Source organism: Rhopilema esculentum, chromosome 7 (assembly GCF_057945365.1).
Source record: "Rhopilema esculentum isolate cy_ngs chromosome 7, ASM5794536v1, whole genome shotgun sequence".
NCBI lineage: Eukaryota > Metazoa > Cnidaria > Scyphozoa > Rhizostomeae > Rhizostomatidae > Rhopilema > Rhopilema esculentum.
Genome location: NC_142821.1, coordinates 9682791 through 9709515, shown reverse-complemented (window position 1 = coordinate 9709515; position 26725 = coordinate 9682791). Strand labels below are relative to the sequence as shown.

Below are 26725 nucleotides of genomic sequence, written 5' to 3'. Positions count from 1 at the left end.
ATTGAAACGTTTCTTATTTTCAAATCCGTCATACTTTATTCCTGTATGCCAGAAAGTAATCCCTTAAATTGTGTAATGCAATGTAGTGTGTTCTCAAGCAGAATCAAAATTATTAAAACTAAAGATTTGTTTTTTTATAACAAGTACTGTGCCGAAAAATACTGTAACAGTTCATTAAACAAAAATTTATCTTGCTTGGAGTGTCAAAATGTATTGTCTTTAAAACCCTGTGGGTTGATGAACCTATCACGAGAGCCGTTTGCAGTCATTAAGAGGCCAGTTTTTTCAAATATTCTTTGCCTGTAGTTTTAATACCTTCCCATTTCTTCCCAAGCAGCTCCTACCCAGTTTGTGATCATTATCCTTCTCTTGGAGGCTCATTATCCTTCCATTATTCAAATAATAAATAACATAATTTGGCATTACAAAACACGGTCCAACACTTAAAGCTTAGTTGCTTATTTAAAAAATGAGCAACCTATATATAAGAAACTTTTACCCTGATTATAAAAAGGTATCTTAAAATAAGAAACGTTCTGAGACCTCAATTCAAAAAGTGGTTTCTTATATGCCGGAACCTACTGTACTCCCTTCTCTAAAGCCTTCTCCTTTGATCCGAGTATACATATTACATAATCAATCATCGTTAAAAACTTAGCCTGTTAATCTTTGCCCCATGAGTAGCACTCACTGTCAACATCCTTCAATGCAAATCAATTAACACTAAGTTATCTGCCTATGTATCTACAACTAGGTAAAATAAGAGGTTTCTTTGTGACAATGGAAACAGAACTAACAATGAGCTTTAAAACTTGAGGTTAAAACTTGACAGTTAAAAATCGGACTAGCCTTAGATTTTTGCTTATAGTGAATAAAAATAAACCAAAAAGGAAAATTGTAATTACTTTTCATCAACATTACAAATTCCCTAAAAGCCGGATTGATTGCTCCAAAAATAGGTTTTCGTAGGTCAATCGAATTGAGCTTTCTTTTTAGCAAATGGAGCTAAGTGTTAATATCATGCTATCATATCTCACTGTCACTGCTGTCAGTCCCAATGGTCCAAAAATACGCGCATATTACTCTATTCCGATGATGAACGTAGGTCTTGTCTCTGAAATTCCCGCACTTTGGTTAAAACATCATGGCCGAGGCTGAACAGAAATTCAATTCAATAAAAAACCTACCCTTCAGCAACGTTTGACCCATTCTTCTTTAAGTGCGACCTCTGTTCTAATTGGGTGACTCATTCTGTTTTATGTGCGACTTGTTGTATTTTGTGCGACTGAAACTATAAATGTGTGACGAGTTTCATTTTTCTGCGAGTCTTTTTTCTTTTTGTGCGACTCACTTGAATTTTGTGTGAGTGGTTTTTCTTTCTACGTGAATCGGTTTGTTTCAATGTAAATCTGTTTTGCTTATATTCGAATCAGTTTAATTCAAGTGCGTGGCAGTTATGGGCCACCGTAGCTACAAGGGAGATATAGAGATCCTATCAGAAGACAAGCCCATATGACATTTAATCATGTCACATATTGCAAAGCTGTCATTTCATTGGACGAAGCATTTTGAATGCTACAAGAACATTGGGTGGCTTCACCATAAACATAGCCAGGAGCAATTAAGAACAAGTCAGACATCAAGATTGAAGCTATGGCGGAGTCAATTATCCTTCAAGTTCTGCTTTGCGCTATTGCAGTTAAAGAAGCTTTGGGAAATGATTTGTCAGGTGGGTAAAGCTTTAAATGTTGATATCGTTACTGCAGTATCCCAATTTGGGCTAGTCTTTCAAAATTTTGCTACAAGGCTTTAGATGAATGTATAATTAATTTGCACCTTGAAGGCTTTCAATTCCTACCGGTCCTTGCCTTTCATTAAACCGATCTTGATCGTAGGAAAAACGTAAACTGAATGTTAGTGGAAGTACCAAAACAAAATAGTTAGGGGAAATACTATCCCGTCCACGTTATCAGATCTTGAGCTAATTAAAGTATTGCTTTTTAGGAGAAGACTTGATTAGCTCTAGTAACATTGTCAATGGTAATTTTATAAAATAATTTTTATCTTCAAATAATTTTTATCTTCAAGTTCCATGAGCTTTATGAAATAGGGTAGCTTAAAAAACTCCAAGGAAAAGGAAATAAGGGAACCGAATTCAGCAGTTCTAAAAAGCAATATCAACTCTAGGTTCTGAAAGATCTTGATAGATTTGAAAGATCCTTACACAAGCTGAAAGATCCATTAACAGCATTCACCATAGCGATTTTTTCTCTGGCAAACAATGTTACAAATTATTGCTTGCGACTTTGAATTACCTTGAAAGTGCGCAGAGTGTCCTTGTTGATCTCGACGTACAATACTGATTATGCACAGTAAATTATGGAGGCTCCTGTGATCCAGTATATGGAAAAATCTATTGGAGATGGACAGTTTAGGGCAAAATGGACTTCTTCTTGCTCAATTTGGCTCACAGTTTGATGTCCAAAATTTTCTCTAATCTCATCTCTTTGGTCCGCAAAAATCTTGTCATGTGCTTCAAAATTATTTGTGGTTTCTCGATACTAGACAAAAATCTGTTAAGTACAACCCTGTAAAGGACAGGAAGAGAATTCTTTGTCAACGTAGGATTGAAAATTTTGGATTGAAGAAGGTTTTGAAGCTTGGAGAAGAACATTTTCAAGATTTGCTTTGGGAAATTTGGAAATTTTTTTATTCAAAATGATTAGTCGTTTTTATGCTCCTGGAAATAATTGAATGATGCTTTTGATTTAAAATTACCGAGGGTTAGTTTTTATCATGCCAACAGAAAGTCAGCTGCAATGCACAATCAATGTCAATATTTGAATAAGGAATGATGGTCAAAGTAGGGAAGTTTCAGTTAGTGAGAACCATGGTTTTGTATTGTACCAGTCTTATAATGTGGCATGGGAAGGTAGCTAGTTCCTTTTCTTGCTGGCTTTACACTACCCAGTGTTGCCATCAGTTATCCATTAAGGGTCTACTTCCTGGTGAACATATTGATTTGTACCAAGGATGCAATGTCTTGGAGGAAGGGAGCCACCCAAAAACTTAAAGTAAACCCAAAAACTCCTCTTAAATGTTCAGAAATTTTGCTTCTTTGTTGGGATTTTTAGTAAATTTGAACTTTAATCCTCTCTCTCCAAACATTGCAACCCAGATTCGACACAATTTCAGTTCTGTAATCAACCACTTTAACAGCAAATGTTAGAAAATAATATTAAGAGGACCAGACATTCAAGTAAGCAGATATGCTCTTTTCAAAGCCTTTTTCCAGATACCAGGAAAGCAATTTCAAGAAAAATTAACTTTTTAACAGTTGAAATGATTCTGCCAATTTTCACTATTCCTTACATTTTGAAAGTGTTAGGTTTTCATAGGTGTAATAGCAAAAAAACAAATAAGTACTATATTAAAATGTAGTAAATTAAGAACACTTCAACGCTCCAAGAAAAAGTAACAACAAACACACGTAAATTATGTTATAACCAGCTTCATATTTTTTGGTAATGAAACTTTGTGATTTCTTCTGAAAGCTAAGGCATTGGAAGACAGATTTTCTAGCACCATCGACTTCATGTTGGACCAACTTGAAAACAGATCAATGGGTAAGTAGTCGTCTCTTTACAAACAAGATTCGTAAATAATATCTGACGTAACATGATATTCTCTTGACATGAGACACAAATACCAGGATTCCCATTGACAAGGAGAAATTTCGAACTTCTTATATAAACTCTATCTGCCCATGCGCACGTGAATTGTGATGTGATTCGCGATAAACAATGGCAGGTTTAGAATAACCAATGTTATAAGAATAATTCATTATAAACTAAAAGAGCCTTGAAAATGGCTTTGAAAAAGTAAACATTTTACAACACATTGGCTAAAAGCTATTTCGTCTGACACCCCTCAGAGCATAAAACGTCAAAAGAACACAAAGAAAAATATATACCCAGTCAGTGCCGCGTGCCTAAAGAAAAAGGGAGAAAACTAACTCCTTCTGCCTACACAATGGCGGCTTTTTTCGTTTGTATGTAGATCAATTCCAAAACTGCTAGATGAAAAGACGACCAGGCTCTGCCAATTATCCGAAACATGTCGTCATTATAGAGTTTACCACAATCAATGTTGTTTAAACGATGTAGACCGACGGCAGAATCACTTGTTTTAACAGTGTTTCTAGACCTACAAGATCGAGGAGGCTGTTCTTTTTGAGGGGTAGTTTTGTTCCTTATGTTGGAAGGAACATGCAGTTTTATCCTATCCCCAAATCTTTGGGTTGTGCATCCTACGTAGCCGGAATCACAGTGGCAGGTAAATTCATTAAATAACGGAAATTTTTGGTTGGTAGGATCGCAATCCTTTTGATAGGGTGAAAGGGCTCTCCTGGTGCTGTAAATAACACGAGGATTGGCAGCAAAGAAACATTTTATGATGGCTTGTCTAATCTGACTATCGACTCGCAAGGAAGTGTTACCAATCCATGGTAGTTTCAAATGAACTGGGCACTTTCGCGGACCAAACTTTTGAACAGCCGAAAAATTTGCGATCTTCTCCTTTCTTTATCTCTAACTATCTATCTATTATCAAGTAACCAGTGTCACCATCCTACTAATCCCATTACCTTTTTATTAAATAATTTACCAACATCAACTCCTTCTATTAGCTCCCCTTTGCTGTTGAAATTTGCTGACATTTTATTGAAAACTGGCCCCCCTTCTATTAGCATCCCCCTTCTATTGAAAATTGGTCGCCATAAACCCCCTCTTTTTCTATTAGCACCCCCTTTCTTACGAAAATCGGCCGGAATGAACGCCCCCCTTCTATCACCTTCCCCCTTCTATTAGCGACACTAGAGTAGCCAGTTCGTGTTGTGCTGAGCCAATCATAGACAAGACGTTTGGCTTGTGTATTTTAGGGAGGCCATACATTTGTAGTCGTTGAGAGCCCGCGGGTCATATCCTATCATAAATTTCTGTAGCCAAGACTTTTGAGTTGACCAGTTGAAAAAAAAGTTTTTGGAGTTTACGCTTTACTTTGGCCGCTTTGTCCTGTGTTTCGACATCATCCTATTTAGCAAATTTTTCTTTGTCGTGGATAATTATCTCCATCTTTTATGTAGTCCTTTATGTTCAAAATTACAACTCCAGACACTTTATCAGGGTTTGTAATAAAGATATCATTGTAGGGGTTTACTTATAATCTGTTGAAATATAAGATGAATCAGATTAATTTCATTGCCCGTAGAGATTTTAGGGCTAGGAAATGTTCTATATGCAAATAGACAGGGCATATAGTATAACTATCTAACGATCTCGTTAACCTTCGTTTTCTCGACGTTATCTCATAGATTAAGCTATGGACTTTCAAAGTCTGTCCGGTATCTTTAATGGAAATTCTTTGTTATCACGTGATTGATGACGTCATTTTCATACAAATTTCAACATTTAAAATGTCATAACTTTTGATGGAAATGAGATAATTGAATAAAACTTGCATATTTTAAATTAGCTCAAAGAGATCTTTGGAATTATATATAAATATTCTAGTTTTGCTGATATCAGCATTTGAACTATGACGTCATATATTTTATGTACAGTGAATTATCTGAAAGCGTTATGGAAAATAACAGGTTTTTAAAAGTCATTTAGATGCCTCAAGGCCTGGCAAGGAATTTGAGTTAAAAAAGGGTAGGGAAGCGGAGAGGAGGGGGCTAGGGGGAGTTGGACTTTATTTCTAGACCCCATACCCATGTAAAGTCAGCAAGTGTCTTAAGAACATTTAATTTCGAACTCGAAAATCGAATGCTAACGTCAGAGAATTCGAAAATTTGCATTTGCATTGAAAATTTGCATGGTAACGACCTTGCCAGTGTCCTGCAATGGAGCGGCCTAAGCGTTGTTTAGCTTACTGGATTGGCCTGCTTGTCTCTAAAAACCTCCTAATTGGTTAAGAATGTTCACACAAGATTTCTTTATCGTCCTCATTCTTAAATGTTGATGCTACGAGAGGCTAGAAGTGTTTGTTTTGTGATTCTTCGATTGGACAGAAAAACTCAGCAAGAACTCTGAAGCAGCAAGGATGGGAGAGGTTGAAAAGAACAGACCCAAAAAACTGGACTTCTTTTGAGCTGACGAAGAATATTTTGCATAGCGTTTGAGAAAGTTCACGAAAGTTGCCGTCTAGCTATCATTCTTTATGAATTCTATTGTTCAGAAAAGATACGGCAAAACTGCCACAACTGTGCCTGAAGATGACCCTAATGTTGACGTTGATACATCATATTACCAAAGAAGAAAGTCATAAAGAGGAACCAAAAAAGGGAAAAAATTCATTATGTATGTAACGAAATTAGATGATCAGACTGTAAACCATATAGGGAAGCTGGCCTAAGAAGATGCGAACAAGAAAACTCTAGGCAAAGAATTCAGCAACAAACAGAATTGTTTCTTTCAAAACCAGCCTGCAAATTTCACGAGGCAGCAAAAATACTCCAAGTCTTGCAAAATGGACAGCCACTTGTTCTTTTTGCCATTGATATCTATTATCACAGAAATTGCTATCTAAAGTATGCTGTGAACAAACTTCTGAATGCCGAAGAAGAAGAAGAATTTTTCGAAAATGAAAAGGAAGCTGACGTAAGAGAGAAGTTTTGTCGCTCTATTCGCTAGAAGATGGTCGGAAAGAAAGAAACTTTTCTTCTTCATTGGTTGTTGGTTGATTTCAAGACAATGATGCAGAGTCATTCATCAAGCACACTGTTGTGCTAAAGAAAGAGCTAAACAAGCATTTTGAAGACGAAATTAACTTCTTTCCAACGGGAAAATACGTTATTGTTCATTCAGTACTTATGAATCCTTGTCAATATAGTGCTGCGACCCGCTTGGTCAAGGACTAAGAGATGAAGATCACATTCGGTCTTTCGCCAACTTCATCAGGAGTAAAGTCAAAGACCAAATATCTCAAAGCTTACCAAACAGTCCTGATGACACGATGCTAAGTTTCGAGAATAGACCGATGTCAGAGCTGTGCAATACTGTCTATGCTCTATGCTATGATATATTCTAATTTCAAGCTCAACGAGGATGGATATTACACGATCAAGCAACATTGCCAATAAGATTTGGTCAATAGCATCTCATTGGCAATCTATGATCACAAGGCAGAAAACTGCAAAACAAGCGTTGCTTCGATTAATATTACACAGGCTTACGGGCAGCAAGGAGGCAGCAACACATCTTCATCGCCTCGGCCACTCCATCTCATACAACGACATTCTTAAGTACAACAGTATGTGGTCTTCCGCACAAGTAGAGGTACACAAGCGGTTTGCAAATGGACTTCCACTGCATTCATCCATAAATAGCAATGATGGGCCCCCAAGAAACATTGACAGGAGCTGGCAGTACCCATGACACAAATAGAACATTATTTCAACTGATTCTGCCAGGTAACAATATCTTGAATCTAAAACCTCTCGCCCTAGCATCACAGCAATATTGCAGCGTTATTAAAAGATGTCACTATTATAGCTGCATTGACAAAGTTTCGCATTTTTACCTCAACTCAAGCGATGTCAGTCAATCAGACTTAATATTTCTTCCAAAGCAGGCCAGAGAAGTTTGCACTTTGTTTTAATTTTCCAGAACTATTTTCCCTTTGTCAGGCTCTTGGACTGCTTTCAATAAAGATAAGAAGTTTCATATCAAAAGCAGCAAAAGCCGTTGATTGAGTACATGCCTGTCATAAACCAGCCACCTGACTTCGCAGTTTGCAAGAACCATCTCGACAGCCTTCAACACATCGCAGAAGATCTTGGATTAGAGCATATCTTCGCGCATGCAGACAAAGATGTATATGCAAAGCTTGCTCAGATCACATGGAAGCACGGAGGTCTTTACAACAATATCATCATTCTCATGGGTGGTTTTCATCAACTTCGAGTTCGCCAGCGCTTAATCTTCAAGCGGCACTCGTGTATTGCGTATAAAGATTGGTTCGTTGACGCTGGGACTATCTCAGCTGGTTCCGTTGATCAAGCTTTTTCTGGAAAGCACGATTACCCAGGCATGCGAACTTTGAAAGAATCCTTTGATGCCCTCATCCAGTATCGCGCAGAACGTCTCAGTAACAATTACTGGACAATTCTTGTTAAACTGCGTGAAAGCCTTGAAAATTTGAGAAAGAGGCCTTCTCCAGAAAATCTAGAGGAAGGTACAAGACAGTATACTTTTGAAGAAATCTTTAAGAATTAACCAGCACCAGAAGCCCCCAACAGAGTATGACTGTTGCGTACATAAGGGATATTTTGTCTCTCCTAGCTTTAGTCTCTGGCGTTCGTGAAAGTGACTTTGAGCGACATTCAAAAGCTGAAAGACAAATGCTGAAGTAAGTCTTTGCATTCGATCACCAAAACTACTCACCATACCTGACATTCCAACAGGTGTGTTTAACAGATTTAAAGTCAAGTAACAACAAAGCTTACCAAGATCTTTCTGAAAGGGGATATGGAGCAAATTATTTGGGGAGAAAGTTTGCCACAGTTCATGGAGTCTTAGTCACAGAATATTTCAATCGCGAAACTAAAAGAACAGCCGGTCCATTTAGTTCTGGATACAGTACCAACATTGACACAACAAACAAATGGGTGAAAACCGTTCACATCCATGCAAAGCTTCGGTTGGCAATGCGTGATAAACTTCACATCAACACTACTTCTACACATAAAGAACTAACAGATAGTCGAAAGACACGGCACAGCATCAATGTTGATAATTTAAAGAAAAAGTTGAATTCTTACAATACTGACCCATTTTTGAAAGTTCCCGCAAAAGCAATTTGCACAGGAGTAGAAGCCGACAAGGAAATCATTCAATCGCTTTTGAAAGTACCTAAAACTGGGAATGCCAGGTACAAAGAGTTTATTACCAAACGCCTTATTACCAAAAAAAAGTGTATTCGATCCAATAAAGCGATTAAAGTTGAGAACAGGAGTAGAAAAAGTGAAGGAAACACCAACGGCAATATCGGTTCTCACAGAAGATCGACAGGCTTTCGGAATTCTCGTAGCAAAAGCAACGTCACTAGATGAAGCTTTCTCCTTTCCAATCACAACCTTGCCTTTAGGCCTAGCCACACCCGACGGGACACTGTGGCAGTCTGACAAAGCTAGCAATCGAAATTACTTAATTAACGAATCAAAGGCAGCATCCAGTATCTTACCACTGAAAGCACGCTGGATCATTGATGGCATGGCACTTTTCCGTACAACCAAACCGAAAAATACATACAGAGAATGGCTTGTCAGTGTGCTCAATTCAGCAACACCACCCAGAGCTGCTGAAGCAACGCAGGTCGAGACAGTCGCTGATACGTACCACCAGACCAGTGTCAAATCGTCAACAAGGATTAAACGTGGGGAAACATCACACAGGGTTCATCTGGTGAGTGGTGAGCAGAAGATGCTGCAAGGAAAAGAATGGGCTGATTTCTCCTATAACGGCTAAAACAAAGAAAACCTGATTCGACTAGCAAGCGCGTTTTTCAGAAGTGAAGAGGGCAGAACTTTGCTAAAGATACCTCTTGTAATCAACTGCAAGCGGGAGACTTGGGTGATTCAAAGAGATCGGGCGGAGGAATTGCCAACCTGCAATCACGAGGAGGCGGATACAAGGCTGGTTCTGCATGCTGCAAATGGTACGAGCCCTGCTGTAATTGTTGCCAAGGATACAGATGTCCTTATTTTGCTTCTTTATTGCATGACACAATTGTCAGTGCCAAAAGAGTGGTACATGAAAATCGATCATGATAAATACTTGGATGTTAGGGCCATAGTTGAGAATGTCATACATGCCATAACCGGATGCAACACTACTGCCAAAAAATTCAATGTCGGAAAAATAAAGGCGTATAAAAAGGTAGTAAAAAACGCAATATTTTTGCTAACTCTTCAAATGACAAATTTCGTAACCGTAAGGGAAGAATATCCAAGACGATAAAATTGAAATTGCAAAGAAATTCATCAAGACTATTCCCTATAACGGAAAGAAAACAGAAACTTATATTGAAACACGAGTCCAGCAAGACTTGAAAATGAAGGTGAAATCATCTGCACCATTATTGCCAGATCCAGATTCAATATGTCATGAGAAAAAACGCGTCCATTTCCAATGTTAAAGTTGGCTGAATTGCCGAAAATATCGGGTGACTGAACTATATATCTATGACTTTGGGTGGAAAACAAATACCCATTCTTCCGTTGTTTCTCCAGTATGGTTCACTGGGAGCCAACTTCCCAGATCATTGATTAGAAGTAAGTCTAGGACAGGGAAAGAAAATGATGTGGATGGCTGCGAGGCAAACATGGAGTCAGAACCGGATGCAGTGCCACTTTTGCGTAAGAAAAGGAAAAGGAACACACGTCGCTCAGAAAGGCCGACCGAGACAAAAGATGATGTCGTAGTCTGATGATGTGAAGCAAGAGAAAGCAAATAGGAGACACAATCAGAAGTTAGTGAAAGAAGTTCTGATTGGAAGAGTGACTTTACAACGTCAGTTGAACAGAGAACTGACTCGTCAGATACTGACTATTTGACTTAACGATAGTTTTTGCTTTAGTTTTAATCACTGAGGCATTTTTGACAAGTGAAAATCGGTTTTCTTGAACATCTTATCTAGGAGAACGTAACAGTGAATATTAGTCCAAAAATCGAAGAACTCTCCCTTTCCACGGATTTTAAAAGTCCATAGCTCAATTTATGAGATTACGTCGAGAAAACAAAGATTAGCAAGGTTGTTAGATTGTTATACCATATGCCCTGTCTAAAAAGAAAATTAGATTGGTCAATGGGGGAGCCGCTTTACGCATATGCCAAATTGCTTAGTCTTGCTCGTAATTTGTGAAATTCCAAAGGGTTTGGCAAGTTGAGCGTGTTTGGCAAGTTTAGCGTGTAACATTTTGAATTCAGCAAAGAATTCCTCTCTGTTTATGGTTTGGGGTGGGATACAAAATTCAAGTCTATTACCTAAGATAAGTGTTGCAGTATCAAAGAGAAAATAATCCGATAAATTGAAAACGTTTGCTTACCAGCATGCCAATATTTCTATTGTGTTTTTCTGTAGTATGTTAAAACAAGTGATTCTGCCATCGGTCAACTCTATAATGACGACATATTTCGGATAATTGGCAGAGCACAGTCATTTCTCCATTTAACAGTTTTGGAATAGATCTACAAACAGACAAAACAGCCGCCATTGTGTAGACAGAATGAGTTCGTTTTCTCTCTTGGACTCCAGTGGTAAGTTTTCTTTAGTCACGCGGCACTGACTGGGTATATATTTTTTGTGTATGTTCTTTCGGACCCTTATTCTGACGTTTTATGCTCTGAAGATTGTCAGACGAAAAAGCTTTTAGCCAATTTGTTGTAAAATGTTTGCTTTCTTCAAAGCCATTTTCAAGTTCTGTACCGCCAAAAAATTGTTCACATTTTTAAAAAAGCTTTATCGAAAGTGTTTGTTTGGAATATAAACCAAGATCGGTCTTTGCATTTCAGAGTTCTAAAATGAAAATGAAAACTGAAAACATAACCCATGCTATACTAATCTTTCTGCTTTTTCGTATCATATTATAAGTAAATAAATAAGCCAAAGTAATTCCTTATACAGCATAATGCATTACTTCCTTTAGATGCTGAAATTCTTGAATTTCTCCCAAAGAGGCTCAAACGAGGACCATTGATAAGAGGTAAATCTTTAGAATAGTCATCATTATCATTTCATTACACCAACCTCTACAGCACCACCCACATTCCCTCACGTCACCCACCATCCCTCCTCCCCCCACATTCATCATCTCATTTTTTCTCCGCTGCGCTGCATTCACACCATTAAACATCAACCAATCCGGTAAGATTCACAGAATCCGACGGACCGCCTATCCTGCGGCTCTTCCTTCTTATACACAAATCTTTACAAATTTGAATTATATTTTCCTTCGGAAAAAATTTCATACTTTTGAAACAGCTTTGAATTGCGAATGCTGTGAATTACAGAATATTTATCTTCAGTCCAAAATGAGCGAAAAAAGACTTGCGAACAAAGTTATTACAATCTCTGTCTCTTTGAATAGATCAATCAAAGTACGAAAATTTACTTTACAAGTGAAATTATATCAAAGTCGATTCAGTACTTCTCATTTTCTATACATTTGATCAGCATTTTGTCACTCTCATACCAATAATTTACTTTTACTTCAACGCGAACTTACGTTCCCTAACGATTAATTTGGTGCCGTTTCATTTTCTTTGTGCTCTCTTCAGGGCCCAGTCCATTAGCCCAGCTGTTCAACCACATTAGCCAGTCCATTTGCCCGGCTATTGCTATAGGATGCTTATCGTTTTGAAGTTATAAGAGGAGTGCTATAGTTTTTAGCAAGAGATTTTGTTTTTTTCACAGCCATGGGTCACAACTAGGTAATTTAAATTCACCAGTAACTGGCCGCGATATTATAGTTACATTCCCTATCAAATAGAATCATCTGCAAAGAAAACTTATTTGCAAAGAATGAATATCTTACCCTACCTTAGATGATCCTCATCTCTGCGAAGACCATATCGGTGCTGATTATTGCCAGTACCTCAAGAAACATCGTACGTGTATCATTCGCAAGGAGAGAATGGCGTTTCTTTGCAACAGGACATGTGGGTATTGCAGTAAGTATCCGTGGAAGCACATAGCCACAAGGCCTTGAATAGTCTCGTTCAGTTACAGGAACTTTTGAAACGTAATAATTTAATTAAAAGAAATTATTCACATTGCACTGAACACACGTTCTGGGGAATAGTCAAAAGGGAGCGGGATCTATCGTTCCAATGTACTATAGTACGAAACTTCGAAGAAGATTTATAAATAGATGGATAACGATAAAGAAAAACATCCGTATCACAGGGCCTACGCTGAGAAGGTGGGCATGCCCCCCCTTCCCCATTTTTTGCGAAGCAACTAGTTTTAAACCTGAGGCAAAAGGGGAAAGAAGCCTTGGCCGACTACTTTTGCTAGTCTTGGCCGACTACTTTTGCAAGTCTTGCCCCCCCCCCCCAGTTTCAAATTCTTGGCGTTGGCCCTGTATTATGTACTCCATTCCTGCGTTATAAGTTGTTGTGTGTTCTCAAATGGCTCAAGACTTCATTGGAAGCAGTTTGGCCACCGCCTCCTCGACAATTTTCTTTAGCTTTGCCTTTGACACGTTGAATTGATTGCAATCAGATTCGTGAAACAAGTGGAATGTGATTGTTATTTCTCACTATGAACAAAACTCATTTTGTTTTTGGTCATCTGAAGCAAGCATTTTTCAACCAACAGATGTACTCTCGGCTAATCATATTCATTTGTTTACAGACGAAGATCTAAATTCTCGAGAAAGCAACAGTAAAAATATTTCTGTAGAGAAATTTAAAACTCTAAAAGTTACTTTCTATTTCTAAAGATAATATAATGCAAATTGCGCACCTGGAAAAAAAGGAGTCTTTTATCTTTTATTCAAGAGCCGCCGCCACCAGAATGCAAATTTTCAGAGTATGGCTGCTGCCACGATGAACAAACTCCTGCAAAAGGAAAAGACTTCAAAGGATGCGAAGGTAGCATTCTTATGAGGCAATATTTCTTCTTCTATAATATCTAAAAAGGACTTCTCTGAAAACAGTATTTTTAGATATGTATATATATATAAATATATATCTATAAATATACTTATTATAAATTTATATTTCCCTACATAAATTTATGTATATGTCAATATAACATTCACGTAGAAAAATCCTGTGTAAAGATTCGTTAATAATACTAATAGCAATGACGATAATATATCTGGCTGAACAATTTTACGTGCAACACATATAAATTACTTAGCGTGACTTAACAAACCGTTTGAAAAATTTTTGACAAAAAGCGAAATATTCGAGAAATCTTATCGATACAAACTTCTTGTCCATTTGAAAAATTTTATTTTGTGCTGTAGAAGGCCCATCGTAGTGAGAGTTTAACAGAGGGTAACATGGACAGTAGTTTCAATTTTTATGTTTTGTTAACAAATATAAATTGCAAATAACCATTGTAAGTTTTTTTATCAGACGAAAAAGCTTGTTTTAAGTATGTTTTAAGACCTTTGCTATTTCAAAGCCTTTTCTTAACACTTTTGCATGTTAGCTACCTTGTGCAAATTATCTGGATGTAAGATTTTGTTGGACTGAACCAGATTGGAGGTCACGAACAATCACATGCAGCACCGATTATTCGTTTTAGCTATATACCGTAAATCCTCGAATTATCCCCGTGGGGCCTTTTTATTTTTGATATTTTTGGATGGGGGTTTATTCGAGAGAGGGGGCTAATAAAATTATTGTAGACATTAAGAAGACATTATTAAAATACCTTGTTTATTTTAGTAGAAATTTCTTTATGAGCATTCAATTAATTACTACCAAAAGTATGAATTTGTTGTGGTAATTCAATAAAACGCCATAGACAACCTCAGATGACAAAAATCGTCAAATTGAGGGGTCCAATTTGAAAATTTACGGCAGCAGTGGAGGCTTATTCGAGGGGGGGGGGGCTTATTGACAATTTGTAGTTCTAGGTTGGGGGCTTCTTCGAAAGGGGGGAATTTTTTGAGGGGAGGGGCCAATTCGAGGACTTACGGTATAAATAGAAGCAATGCATTTTGATTGTCAAGGTAAACCTTGTAACATGTTCTACTTTTCAAGAGGGAAATTAAAAGTTCAGCTTTTTGGAGAAAATCAAAAGAAGTATTCTCAGCTGAAAGTACAGCTTTTGGAGAGAGGCAAGAGGCTCCTTTGCATAATCGGCACAATAAGTCGATGCTCTTCTTGATATATAGTATGTGGCAGATATGTAGATAGGCCTGCAGAAATTTGAATCTCCTTAAGTGGATAGGGGTCATCATATCTGCCACAATGGCATCGCCCAAAAGGGGTTATTTTGTGCCAAATTCCCGGATATGCTACATTGGGTCTTTGATAAAAGCCTGTATACTTATTTTTCAGAATCATGTCTTGATATAAATGGCGCCGTCTTCTGCAAAGACTTCCAAAGAATGGGTTTTTGCGAGAAGAGACCAGAAATAGGCAAGAGGAGCTGTAAAAAGACCTGCTCATTTTGTCGTAAGAAATTATGTTATTCTAGCTGTAAGACAATGTAATAGAATGTTTTAATTCTACATTTGTACAATTGACTTTTAAAGACATATGGAAGTCGCAGTAACACACAAATTTAAAGTCTTAGGAAAAATATCGAAGTTTACAAATGCATCGCAGGGTTGGACAATTCCTGTTAATAGGTGGACTCCAAGTGGAAGACCAGGAGTTCTTTCTTTGGTCGCCAAAATACGACGTGTAGTCACCCTGGGAACTCTGATGACAGAGGTGGACAGTTCTAGCAAAAATTTCGTCGCTATTACCCTGTGTAACGACAAGTGGTCTCCCGCAGATAAAAACCGAATATCCAGGGTGCGAGGGAGACAGATATGTACACCCCTGAGTATGCTGTGTCGTAAGCTAGTTGCAGTTCTGATCCTAGAATGCCAAATATAATAAAAACAGGGTCCATGCCAAGGGAGGGCATCGGGCAGCCATGGCCACTCATTATTAGGTTATCAAATTTTAAAATTAGGTCAGGTTTTTAAATGGATAAAGTTGTTGATTATAGAAACTATATTGAAACAAAATATACAAGCAAATCAACAATTTTTTTTGACACCACAGTGGCTGAAGGGGGAGGGTAAAGGACGCTGTCTGTATATCGCTGGCCATTCTGGTTTAGGTTGGTGACATGGGCCCGGAGAAACTGAATCATTCCAGAAAAATCTTAACTTTATTCATATTTCAAATGAATTAGAAGCAAGCAAGGGAACCAAAAAATTCAGGAGTAAGGGGAAAGAGGGAAGAAATTCAGCCTTTGGTTGAAGTACAGCATTTTTTGTCATTAACAAATATTTTAGAGATTTAGACATCTTAAGGAAAATGAGCAGAAAATTTGGTCATTTGAAAAAATCTCCAGAAGTTAAGACTCTATTCAACTTGCTCAGGAATTAAGCTCAATCCGAAGACAGAACTATATGAGATGTCTGGAAACACAATGTAATTAATTTCATTATGGTTGATTCACTACTTTTATATCTGTGATTCTTTTCAAAGTCTTCAATACGTCCTGTAATTTATTTAGGTTTTAAGCGAGCTCTCTCAATTCGCTGCACAGAATTTGGCTCAAACGGTGTTTGCGAAGAGACCCAGCTAGACTCCTAAATAATTGAATAAGTCTTGTCAGTTCTTAGATCTTTCTCCATATTCAAAACACTATTATATTGATCGAGGCAAAAAGTGGTAAAGGAGATGGTTTGGGCATATTCTCCAGTTCTATTTCTTAACTAGCAAAATATACCACCTCCGCGCTGATTGTCCCCACAAAAGTTGTATAACCTTTTTGCATCTTACTTCAAAAGGCCCGTGTATCGATGATATATCCTGGCAATGCAAAGCTATAAAGTTTCATGGATTGTGCAAGAAACTAAAGTTCATCGTTTTGAACAAATGTCGTAAAACATGTGATCTATGTGGTGAGTGAAATATCATTCTCTTTCTATTCTTCAAATTGAATTCTAAGCGACAGTTCTTAAAAACCAAATACGAAAAAGTCAAAAGTAGATAAGTGAACTTTCTGTTACCAAAACGAATTTTTAATTCACATCCACCCTATCGCATAAACAAGGGCTCCGACAAAGGTTGAAAAGTAGGGGGGGGCCAAGGGAAAATTTAACACCCATAACAAAAGATTTTGAAAAAACTCTTTTGTTTTGCAAAAAAGTGGGAGGGGGGCCAAGCCCCCCCCCCCCCCCTTCGTTGGAGGCCCTGATAAAGCGCTTTTAAATAAAGACGAGAAGGCATTTGCTTCTATCACGAGACCGAGGTCAAATCAAGACTCGCTTTTCCAAGGCTTATTGGCTTCATCTGGGGACAACCCGAAAAGTAGGCTATTTGGGGGCTAATAATTCTAAATTCAGATAAATTTAAAAGGCAGCATGTTCCTTTTTAGACGACAAGGATCCTTGCTCCTCACACACGTGTCCCAAAGATATGAAATGCGAAATAAGTTCGCATGGATTCCCACAATGCATCTGCAAGTTTCTTTGCCACGAGGGTGACACACTTACAGGAAGGGTTTGCGGTAGAGATGGAAAAGAGTACGAAGACTTGTGCGCATTAAAACAGCGAAACTGCAATGGAGTCAAGGTGAAAGCAAAAAGTTTCGGTCAATGCAAAATGTGTAAGTGTCACTTGTGCAAAATTGGGCATCTGGTGGTCTTGTGATATCGGAAACCATAGGCGTAAACTTAGGGGGGCTTTGGGGCTTCAGCCCCTCCTGACGAAAACCGAGGGGGGGGGGCTGAGCCCCCCCTGGAAAATAAGTAAGTGCTGTACCAATTTTTAGATTAGTTTGTTATATTATTGGTGTCACGCATAAGATTTGTTACATTAGATAATTGCGTTTACAGCAAACAAAAGTATGAAATTATTGCGAACATAAGGTCAGATCCAACTCGAGGCCAATCCTTTGGAGAGGCTGGAAGCATCAGAGGTAAGCAACGTGCGATCTTTGCTGACGTGATACTAGCTATGGACAAATTTGTGATGAGATTTGTCAATTGATGAACTTGTTGACACTTTCATATCAAGAAATTCCGTGAGAAAGAGTACATTTTGGGTGCCTAAATAGAACTGATGATCTCAACCTAAAGAAACTGATTATGATTTAAAAATAAACTTTCGATTATTTCATTTGTGTGTTTCTTCTTCCTCAATAATGAAAAATGCACGGAAAAATCACCTTTAAGCCCTTAGCTAATCCACTTTCTATCCTGTGACATCAGCAGCTGCCATTAGGAATTGTCATTAATTTTTTGAGCCCCCCCCCTGAAAAAATGCAAGTCTACGCCTATGTCGGAAACATTAGGTTCTCTGCCAAGTAGGTTGTCACACATCAAATTGCACAACCTTAAAGCAAGTCGCAGAAAAGAAAACTGATTCGCAAAATATTCAAGCGAGTTGCGCAAAAACAAAAAGACTCGCACAAAATAGAAACTCGAGAGACATTTTTAGTTCCAAAAACACGAAATAGAAAAAATCACATTGGAAAATAATTGGTTTCTTATTGAACTGAATAAATTGGTGCTTAGCCTCGGCCACAATGTTTTGCCAAAACTGCGGAAACATTTTTTTGTCGCAAACAACACTATAGAAGCAAATATTTTGTGCTAAACTTTCTCAAGCAGCATTTTTCGTAACGGGTGCTTTTTTGCAAGAATGAAAATCGAAATCTATTTGATCAATCCACATAGATTTTAAAATCAGCTTGCTGAAGGGCAACTCTCCTTAAACATTTGAAATGAAATGAAATGTGTGACACAGGTGTTATTAATATTTCGTTTTATTTAAGTGCGTCCGCTTTTCTAATTGTGCGACTCATTTCGCTGTATTTGTCCAATATGTTTTATTTTGTGCTCCTGAAATTGAAAATGTGTGACAAGTTTCATTTTTGTGCTAGCCAGTATTCTTTTTGTGTGAGTCGTTTTGTTTGTGCAACTTGCTTTCTTTCTGTGTGAGTCGCTTGATTTTTGTGCGAGTCATTTTTGTTCCCGTACGAATCGTCTTGTTTCAATATGAATCAATTTCGTCTGTATGCGAATCAGTTAAATTTTACTGCGTGGCAGTTATGGGCCACCGTACATGATACCAAATATCTATGATCTTAGTCGATTTTACTGATAAAAAGTTCTAGACGCAAGTCGGCCATGTGCTCGTGTTATTCTTATTGGCCAATTTCGACCCATCAACTGGGTGTATATTCTCCAACTTGTTATTTCAACTCTGAGTCTGAATCATCCGAGAACCCCAAAATTACTTCTCAACAAGCATTAAAAGCCTCTAATCTTCCCTAAATAAGTGAAATCCTTAAATATGAAAAAAACTTTTCGCAGGGTACAAAAAATACATATAGGACCCCGAACTTGATATATTGACATTGAAATTATGAAACAATAAAAAAACTTAAATATTACAAAGCATCACAAACTGCATTTTTCTATGTCAATCCTTTTTTATACAAAAAAATTGGTGTGTCCATCATTCGTCATTCAAAACCTCATCACTTGCTTACAAAATCCAGGCCAAATCCTAGCAACCAATTGTAAAAATTCAGTTGAAGAAATGGCAACAACTTTTTACATGTTAACTCTAATGTTTACAATCAATGTACATGCTCTGTATGTTTTTGACCTAACGAAAAAAATAATGTCTTTTTATTATGTAATTCTTAACGAAATTTGTTTTTTAATCCTTTGTAGTTGACTTCATGAGAGGATTATCATGCCGTAAAACCAGAGACCTTGGCCTATGCAGGATTTGGAAACGATTGGGATACTGCATAGCAATGAAGAATAGAATTGCACAATACTGTCCACACGAGTGCGGCTTTTGTAGTGAGTTTCCATTTCGATCTGTTACAATTATATCACAAAATTGTTACTAAATCCATTGTTGCGGAGATCGACCAATCGAAGGTCTTGCTCTAGTGAGCTAGGAAGGCTCAGGGGGCTGAGCCCCCCTTTGTTAATGCCGAAAATTGGAAAATTTCTTCTTTTGCTATTGTTTTTTGCAACAATTTGTGCAAAAGCCCCCCTTGTTATTTTGATAGCACTACACCACTGCATAGGTGGGTGTTAAATATTCGGGGCATGAAGAGTAGAGGGGCATCATTTGAAATTATAAAGACATTCAAACGAGGAAATTTTCCCTAAATGTGGCATAAAATTCATTGCAGGGAAAAGTTAGAGGGACTAAGCCTCCGTATCTTACGCTACTACCCTCACTTTTTATATTCATCGAACTAAGGCAGTTTCGTTGAGTTTGATATAGATACTCTTTGTCTACAAGGGTGTTAATTTGGTGACAGAAAGCTTTCAGCTGCAATTTCATCCGTCCCAACACATTCAATTAGCCATTTTTAGGAGTTTGAAATTTATTGGACTGCAAATCCCGGACAGTATGGAATACCCTGGGTACAGGGGCGTCGTGGCCAGGGAGGGAGCGAGCGCGGGCCCTCTATATTAACAAAATTTGACGGATTTTCGGAAAATCTTTATAAAGTGGGAAAATTCTTAAACTTAAGCCGTGGCTAAAGTGGAGAAGTGAAATGAACTTTTTAGTGACATAAATTTCTTGGACTAGAGAACTTTCCGTATTGTCAAGGGGCAATTCTCGACATTTCTAGATTTCCACAAAAACAAAAGTATAGGGTGATTTGCTGCTCGAATTTTGTCAGCTATAATCCGAATCTTCAATGCCAGTTAAACCCGTGGATGTTCATTATAAGAATAAGATTTTAATATTATTCGCTCAAAAGAATGAAACTTCAGGCGCGAATTTGAAGCATTAAGATTATAAAAGATTATCCCTTTCATAACTTTATTCTCGCTTGCCCTAATCGACCTAAAGGGTTGCGAGGTGTCAGGGACGTTCACAGGAAGTATAAAGAAACAGAGACAAGATTAAGTGTATATCAAATATCTTTCCAGTTAAAACAAAAGTTATGAGCTTTTCTGCTCCCCCTCCTAATGGTTCTATTTGATTAAAATAAATACAAGAAGTTTTGTCAGAAAATTTTTGTTTCTTGCCCCATTAAGAATTCATTCGCCACGACGCCCCTGTATGGGTAACAGAGCCACATAAATTCGAGCGCGGAAATGAAAGGTAGGAGTGGAGTTTATCTCAACGCTCTATTGTATTCTATTGACTGGTATCCAGGATGGATATGGAATAACAGTTGGTTTTTCGACAACCGTAACTCTATTTTGGTTGCATTTAACAAAAATTGAATTCAATAAATGAATTTGCGAAAAGGCTAGCCCCATTGCCAGTGGCAGTTTTAAGGGGCGTCCAGGGGGACCATGGCCCCAGGCCCCGCGCTTGTGGAAGCCGAAAGGGGCTCCACACCTAAGAAAAAGATAGAAATTGTAAAGAACAAGGGCCCCGCAGATGTTTTTGGCCCCGGGCCCTGTAGTCCCTAAAACCACTGCTGCCCATTGCTTTCGGTTTGTTTTCATTTCCAGTTATATTTTTTGGGTTTGACATGCTGAATTCTACAATTTGCATTCATGAAACAAGATCTACACATTAAACTGATCTACGATGATGTTCAAGGTGCTATAGTATTAAAACTTTATTGAAAATCTCATAATTTTCAGTTTAAGCTACTTTTTCACGCGGCTATGCGGTTTTGCGAAAAATAATGCACGGATTTACAGTTTTTATGACAAAGACAAAATTAAGAATCTTTACAGGTGTTGGTACGTACTGGCAGGGCTGCGGAGAGGGTTTATGGGCCCCGGGTCAGCTGGTGGCTCTTTTAGTGGCTAACTGCTCTGATGGCAGTGGCGTAGATAGTGGGGGCAGCCCCTCTGACCCCTCTACAAAAAAATAGATAGAGGGGCAACCCCTCTGACCCCTCAACAAAAAAAAAGATAGAGGGGGCAACCCCTCTTACCCCTCTACAAAAAAATAGATAGAGGGGCAACCCCTCTGTAGAGCTAAACTGCTATTTCGTCGGAATACTTCTGGTCTTGTCGGAACTTTAACACGGTTGTCTATGTTTATCTAGTTTCTATGTTTTAGTAGGAAATAATTTAAAGCTAAATAAACATAAGAATATCTGAATATATCAAAGGATTCATTTATTGCATTTCCCATGTCGTTATGTTATGTTAAAATTTTTGAAAGAAGTATAAATGAGGGCTGTAGAAGAACTTTTCGAAGGGGGGCTGCGTCTCCTCCTCAATTTTCTGGGTAATTCTATAATATCATATAGAATATAGCTAATTTCTGCCAGGATCAAATCTTTCATTAAACCGATATTACTACTTGACATTTCGTTCATGTGTGACCTAAAAAGCCCTCTTGATAGCTGAAAACTCAGGAAATGCTGGCCAAATTTTGCTACTTAAAATTCAATATTTTAATGATTTTTCTGCTCAAGTAAGCGCTAAACATTGAAAGATGATTTAACCCTAGAAAATATGGAAAGGTAAAGAAATAGATATTGGGGAGCCATCTGAGAGAAAACAACCAAAACGTTTATTTTGTATACAATAAAGAGAAAGCTATTGGCCCCCCTCTAAATTTTTTGGCTCTACACTGCTGGTACACATGGTTGTTAGAATTTTGTTGGAAAATTTCTTACCCCTCCTATGAATTTTCCTATCTAGGCCATTGTCTGGTGGCTTTTACTTCTGTTTGCTATTTGATATAATTTGAGCATAACTGATATCTTAACACAACAATGCATAAAAATGAAAATTTCTTATAAATTTTAAAAGTCTTAGAAGATGAAAAACGTTTAATTCGTGAACTAAATTCGATCACAACCGACACACTGTTGCAAATAGATGCGCATGCCATAGTGTAATTCTGTATGACAAACACATTGTTGTATGTTGCCGTGTTGGAATCACATTTTTTAGTAACAATCAGAAGCTTTTCAACTTCTTTAGTCCAAGCCCACAAAGATGAGAAAGTCAAAGACTCAAGCTTCTATGTTCTACCTCACTTCATTCATAGACTTTTCTCTCTATTAATGACAGTGGCAATGAAGAGGCTGGATTATTACCTAGAGCATTTTTTGACGAGTTGTTATTTATGGGCCCCTATTTCCAAGGGCCCCTGGTTCAGTGACTCCCTGAACCACCCTCTCCTCAGCACTGCGTACTGGTGCACATTTACAGGTCATTAGTAAGGATTTTCCGGAGGAGTTTCTTTTCCCAGGAAAACTGCTTCGTTTATCGTTAACACTGCCTTGACTGATTATCATTCCATTAAATACTAGGCATTTGCATCCAGGTAGGGTTAGTCTTCCATCTAGCCTTAGCATAATTCACGTGCCTAATTTAAAACGCCCTACCTCAAAATACTGGATAATTCATTTCGTCCCTTTACCATAAGAAACAATAAGTATTTTTCTCTTGGTTTTCTAAGGTGCAAAAGCAAGTCTACCTCCTTGTCATTATTCCAAGTACGGCTGCTGCGTTGACTCCACAACACCATGCCAAGGGCCAAATTATGAAGGTTGTCTTGATAAAGAAAGTAAGTTAGTTTTTGCTCATCCAATTTTATACAATGTCAGCTTTCGAACATTATATGAACTTCTAACTCTATTTTCAATAACGATTGCTTATTCAATGCTTGTTGGTCAGCATTGAAAGAATGTGGAGTGAAGAGATTTTAAAGAGGTAAAATTTTTGAGGTGATTTTCTTCTTTTGCAGAATGCAAAGATAAGCACCCTTTACTATGCAGACGCTTCGTTGCAGCATGTGGTGAAAGGGCTAACAAAATATTCATGTCCAAATTTTGCCCTGTGACATGCTTTTTATGTTCAAAAAGGTAAAAGAAGACAAATATTACTTAAAAATCTATAAACATTAGCAGGTGTAATCTGGTTTTGAAAAGTGCGCTGGATTTCTTTCTATTGATTATGTGACTTCGAATTTGGATTTGAGACCAGAAATTTATTCAAAATGCAAGTTTCCATGATGCAATGATGGTAGTGATTTTAAGATAACAAAGAGATTAAAAATCTATAAAAAATTTGACCGATATTTAAAATTTTGTGTTAAAACCCTTGCCAAACAGACAGCCCAAAACAACCTTATTTTCTATTGTATTCATTGACCATTGGCAAAATGTGTAATCTGGCCTAATGCAATCGTCTAGATACGTTGTTGTTGTTGCTGCTGGATGCTGAAAATTTCTTGTTTTGTTACTCTAGAAATGAAGAATGATAAAAAAGCCGTTCAACACAATCAAGCAATTTTGCTTCATCACAATTGGTTGACAATGCAAGTAGCAGCAGCATATAGAGTTGTTTTTTAGAAACTACAGTTTTTGATCATAAAGAACAATTGGATGAATTTGTCTATGTTTAAAATATTTCTGTATTTTAGTTTTCACGGTATTCTGACGTTGTAAAAAAACGAGCATCGTCATAGACGCATTATAATCCAAGTTACCCTCAAAATAAAAGTGAAGTCAATTGCGAATTAAAGGTATCCTGTGTAGCAAAGATAACAAGCTAATCTTTAAAAGGGAGCCAAATCTGGATTCCCTCCTCATTTTTTACGCAATACAGTGAGGGGTGTCGTTACCGGTAGGCTTTGGGGGTGTGCACCCCCCCCCCAATAGTATCTCGATAGGAAATTTCAGGTAAAATCCGCTCAGTGGAAGAAAGGCTTTAGGTATTTCAGCGATCTTCATGTATTAACATTAATAAAGGATAAAGCAAAGGTAGTTGCTCCGTTGGCTAAATATGATATTTCTTGAAATGAAGGAAGATAAACAAACTGATGAATTGAATAATTGAAGATTTCTCGTTGGCACAAAATCTAAAAATCCAGGCCCTCTTTAGGTAAAATTGCGCTTGTGTCCAATTCCCCAAAAAGGCATGCTAAGATGGATGGAGAGATCTAAATTGACAACCAATGCTGCTTGTTACCTAGCTTTAGAAGTAACTGACAACATAGAATTTTTCAAGACCATGACGAAATTGTTCCAGTTGTTTTTATCTGCTGTTAAATTTATTTGCAAAAATAAAAGAATTTTCGATAATATTTTCTGCTCCTTCGGCGGCAACCATGGGTAGTTGCCCGTCCCGGTATACAGATTTGGCAAAACTATTAGGAAAGTCCGTTATTATCATTTTAAAATGAATGTTGCGAATTATATGCCACACAGTTAGATTGACAAAATGTATTGCAGAGGTTTGTGACAGCAACTTAAGAATTTCAGGTAATTATTTTCTAATCAGGTAAATTTATATTCCACACTCCCTCACCAACCCCCCCCCCACCAACGCCCCTACTCTTCAACCCCCCTACTCCCCAACCCCCCTACTACCCAACCCCCCTACTCCCCAACCCCCCAAGGCTTGCCTCGCGACGGCCCTGAATACAATTTAGACCAGTCAATCACTATCATTTTCATGCGAATTAGCAAAAGTTACGAACTGTGAGCAAAACCTATACGAGACCCCTTTATTGTCTGCATTTTGCGTTTTGCACAATTTTATATCAGCCATTATAGTGATGCCGTCTGTAAACCATATTCACACTAATACCACGTTCGTTTAGCGTTCTTTTACCACAAGGAAATCATTCGAAATGATTTTGTAAAACCATCGTAGTTTTGAATAAAGCTTCAGACAGATTACTTTCTTTCTTTCTCTTTCTTTTCTTATAATTAAATGCACATAGAACCACCGAAAAAAGTCCTTTTGTGAAGACTTCGTGAGAATATAATTTAGGAATGAATTTTAACAGTTAGTTTGAAAAATCAGTATAAAATACGTCCAAACATGCTAAACAAGTTTAATGTATTACAAATTGATTGAAATGATGTCAAATAAGAGCAGTCTTTTGACAGACCAAATAACTATTATTTCAGATCTGTCAGTTTTTTTTAAAAGGAAGGGAAAATGTTTGGTCGTCATTAGCGTATCTTAACCGATCCAGAACGAATCCTGACTGCCACACACCAAAAGTAGAAACTTTTCTTTTTCCATGCTGTCTGGTTCTTCGGAACTGCCTTTTTGAGCAGGGACCGCAGAAACGGATGGGTGATTGAGGGGGCTTTACTTTTTGCCAATCTATTTAGTTATTATAAGAAACAGTATATGTGCTCCTCTCTGTGGTTCTTAAATTCACAATGTGTCAGAATCGCAGAGAAGCTAACCTGCTACTTGTGTAGGCTTGCCAATAAGTGTAACCTCACTTAACCGGTCGGATTCACTGTTCTGTTATCTAATTATTTAGTCATCTAATCATCTAGTCGCTGTTATCATGCCTCAAGCCTGTAGCCGGGCCTGTGGAGTAGGGGTGGCAAACTCCCAGTGTCCAATGCAGGTGAAGTTTAAAGTAATGTTTTTGTAGGGAGGGGGGTAGAGTTGGAAACAAAGAAGCAAAAAGTGGTCTTCAGCAATCAAACGATTTTCTCCTACTTAATTTCTAATTTTCTCCATCAAGATCTTTAAACGCCAGACATGCAAGGGGGAATCTACTAGTTAATGCAGAAAACAAGCACGCTTTGAAATCGTTATGTATTGATGTGAATCCAGCAGTAACTGCAACGTATAAACATTAATAAAAATTTCCTAGTATCGGCTCGCTTTCTCTATGCAGTCGCTTTCTGCCCACTTAACATCTTTAAGCACTCGAGAGAAGATTTTGCACACTGCTTGAAAATATATAATAAGCTCCTCCAACATTTTCTGCAGAACAGGAAACTTTTCGCTGCATATTTGTATAGAGATATCTGGAACTCTTAACTTAGAAAAACTGATAAACGAGGCGAAAGAGCTTCCATGGTCTTCCATAAAGCGGAGTTGACTGATCAAGACCTTTTCCTGAACATCCACCTCCATCAGCTGCAACGATTCTTGAATACTTGAAGCTTTGACCGTCAATGACTCACTGAGAGAGAGATTGGTACTGACAGAATTATCAAAGTGCTTCCAAATGAAGGCCTTTCTTCCCTGAATGTTGCTGACCTCAGTGCATTCAGTTTTGCTTTGTTTGGAAATCAGCAACCATTTTCG

General features: G+C 37.7%; 1 protein-coding gene across 1 annotated transcript; it reads left to right on the top strand.

Moving 5' to 3' along the window:
* Window positions 1-1176: 1176 nt before the first annotated feature.
* Window positions 1177-25332, top strand: LOC135684028 (uncharacterized). Its single transcript, XM_065199473.2, has 12 exons — window positions 1177-1729; window positions 3555-3626; window positions 11708-11764; window positions 12606-12731; window positions 13563-13655; window positions 15081-15197; window positions 16535-16648; window positions 17125-17355; window positions 19433-19567; window positions 23115-23222; window positions 23403-23520; window positions 23906-25332. The coding sequence occupies exons 1-12, from the start codon at window positions 1654-1656 to the stop codon at window positions 23916-23918; spliced, it is 1260 nt and encodes a 419-aa protein (XP_065055545.2). The 5' UTR covers window positions 1177-1653; the 3' UTR covers window positions 23919-25332.
* The last annotated feature ends 1393 nt before the right edge of the window (window positions 25333-26725 follow it).

Coding starts and splice junctions, on each gene's coding strand:
- LOC135684028 (XM_065199473.2), top strand. CDS start 1,654: ATGGCGGAGTCAATTATCCTTCAAGTTCTGCTTTGCGCTATTGCAGTT. Junction 15,198..16,534: donor AAAGACCTGCTCATTTTGTC/GTAAGAAATTAT, acceptor TTACTTCAAAAG/GCCCGTGTATCGATGATATA. Junction 19,568..23,114: donor ACACGAGTGCGGCTTTTGTA/GTGAGTTTCCAT, acceptor TGGTTTTCTAAG/GTGCAAAAGCAAGTCTACCT.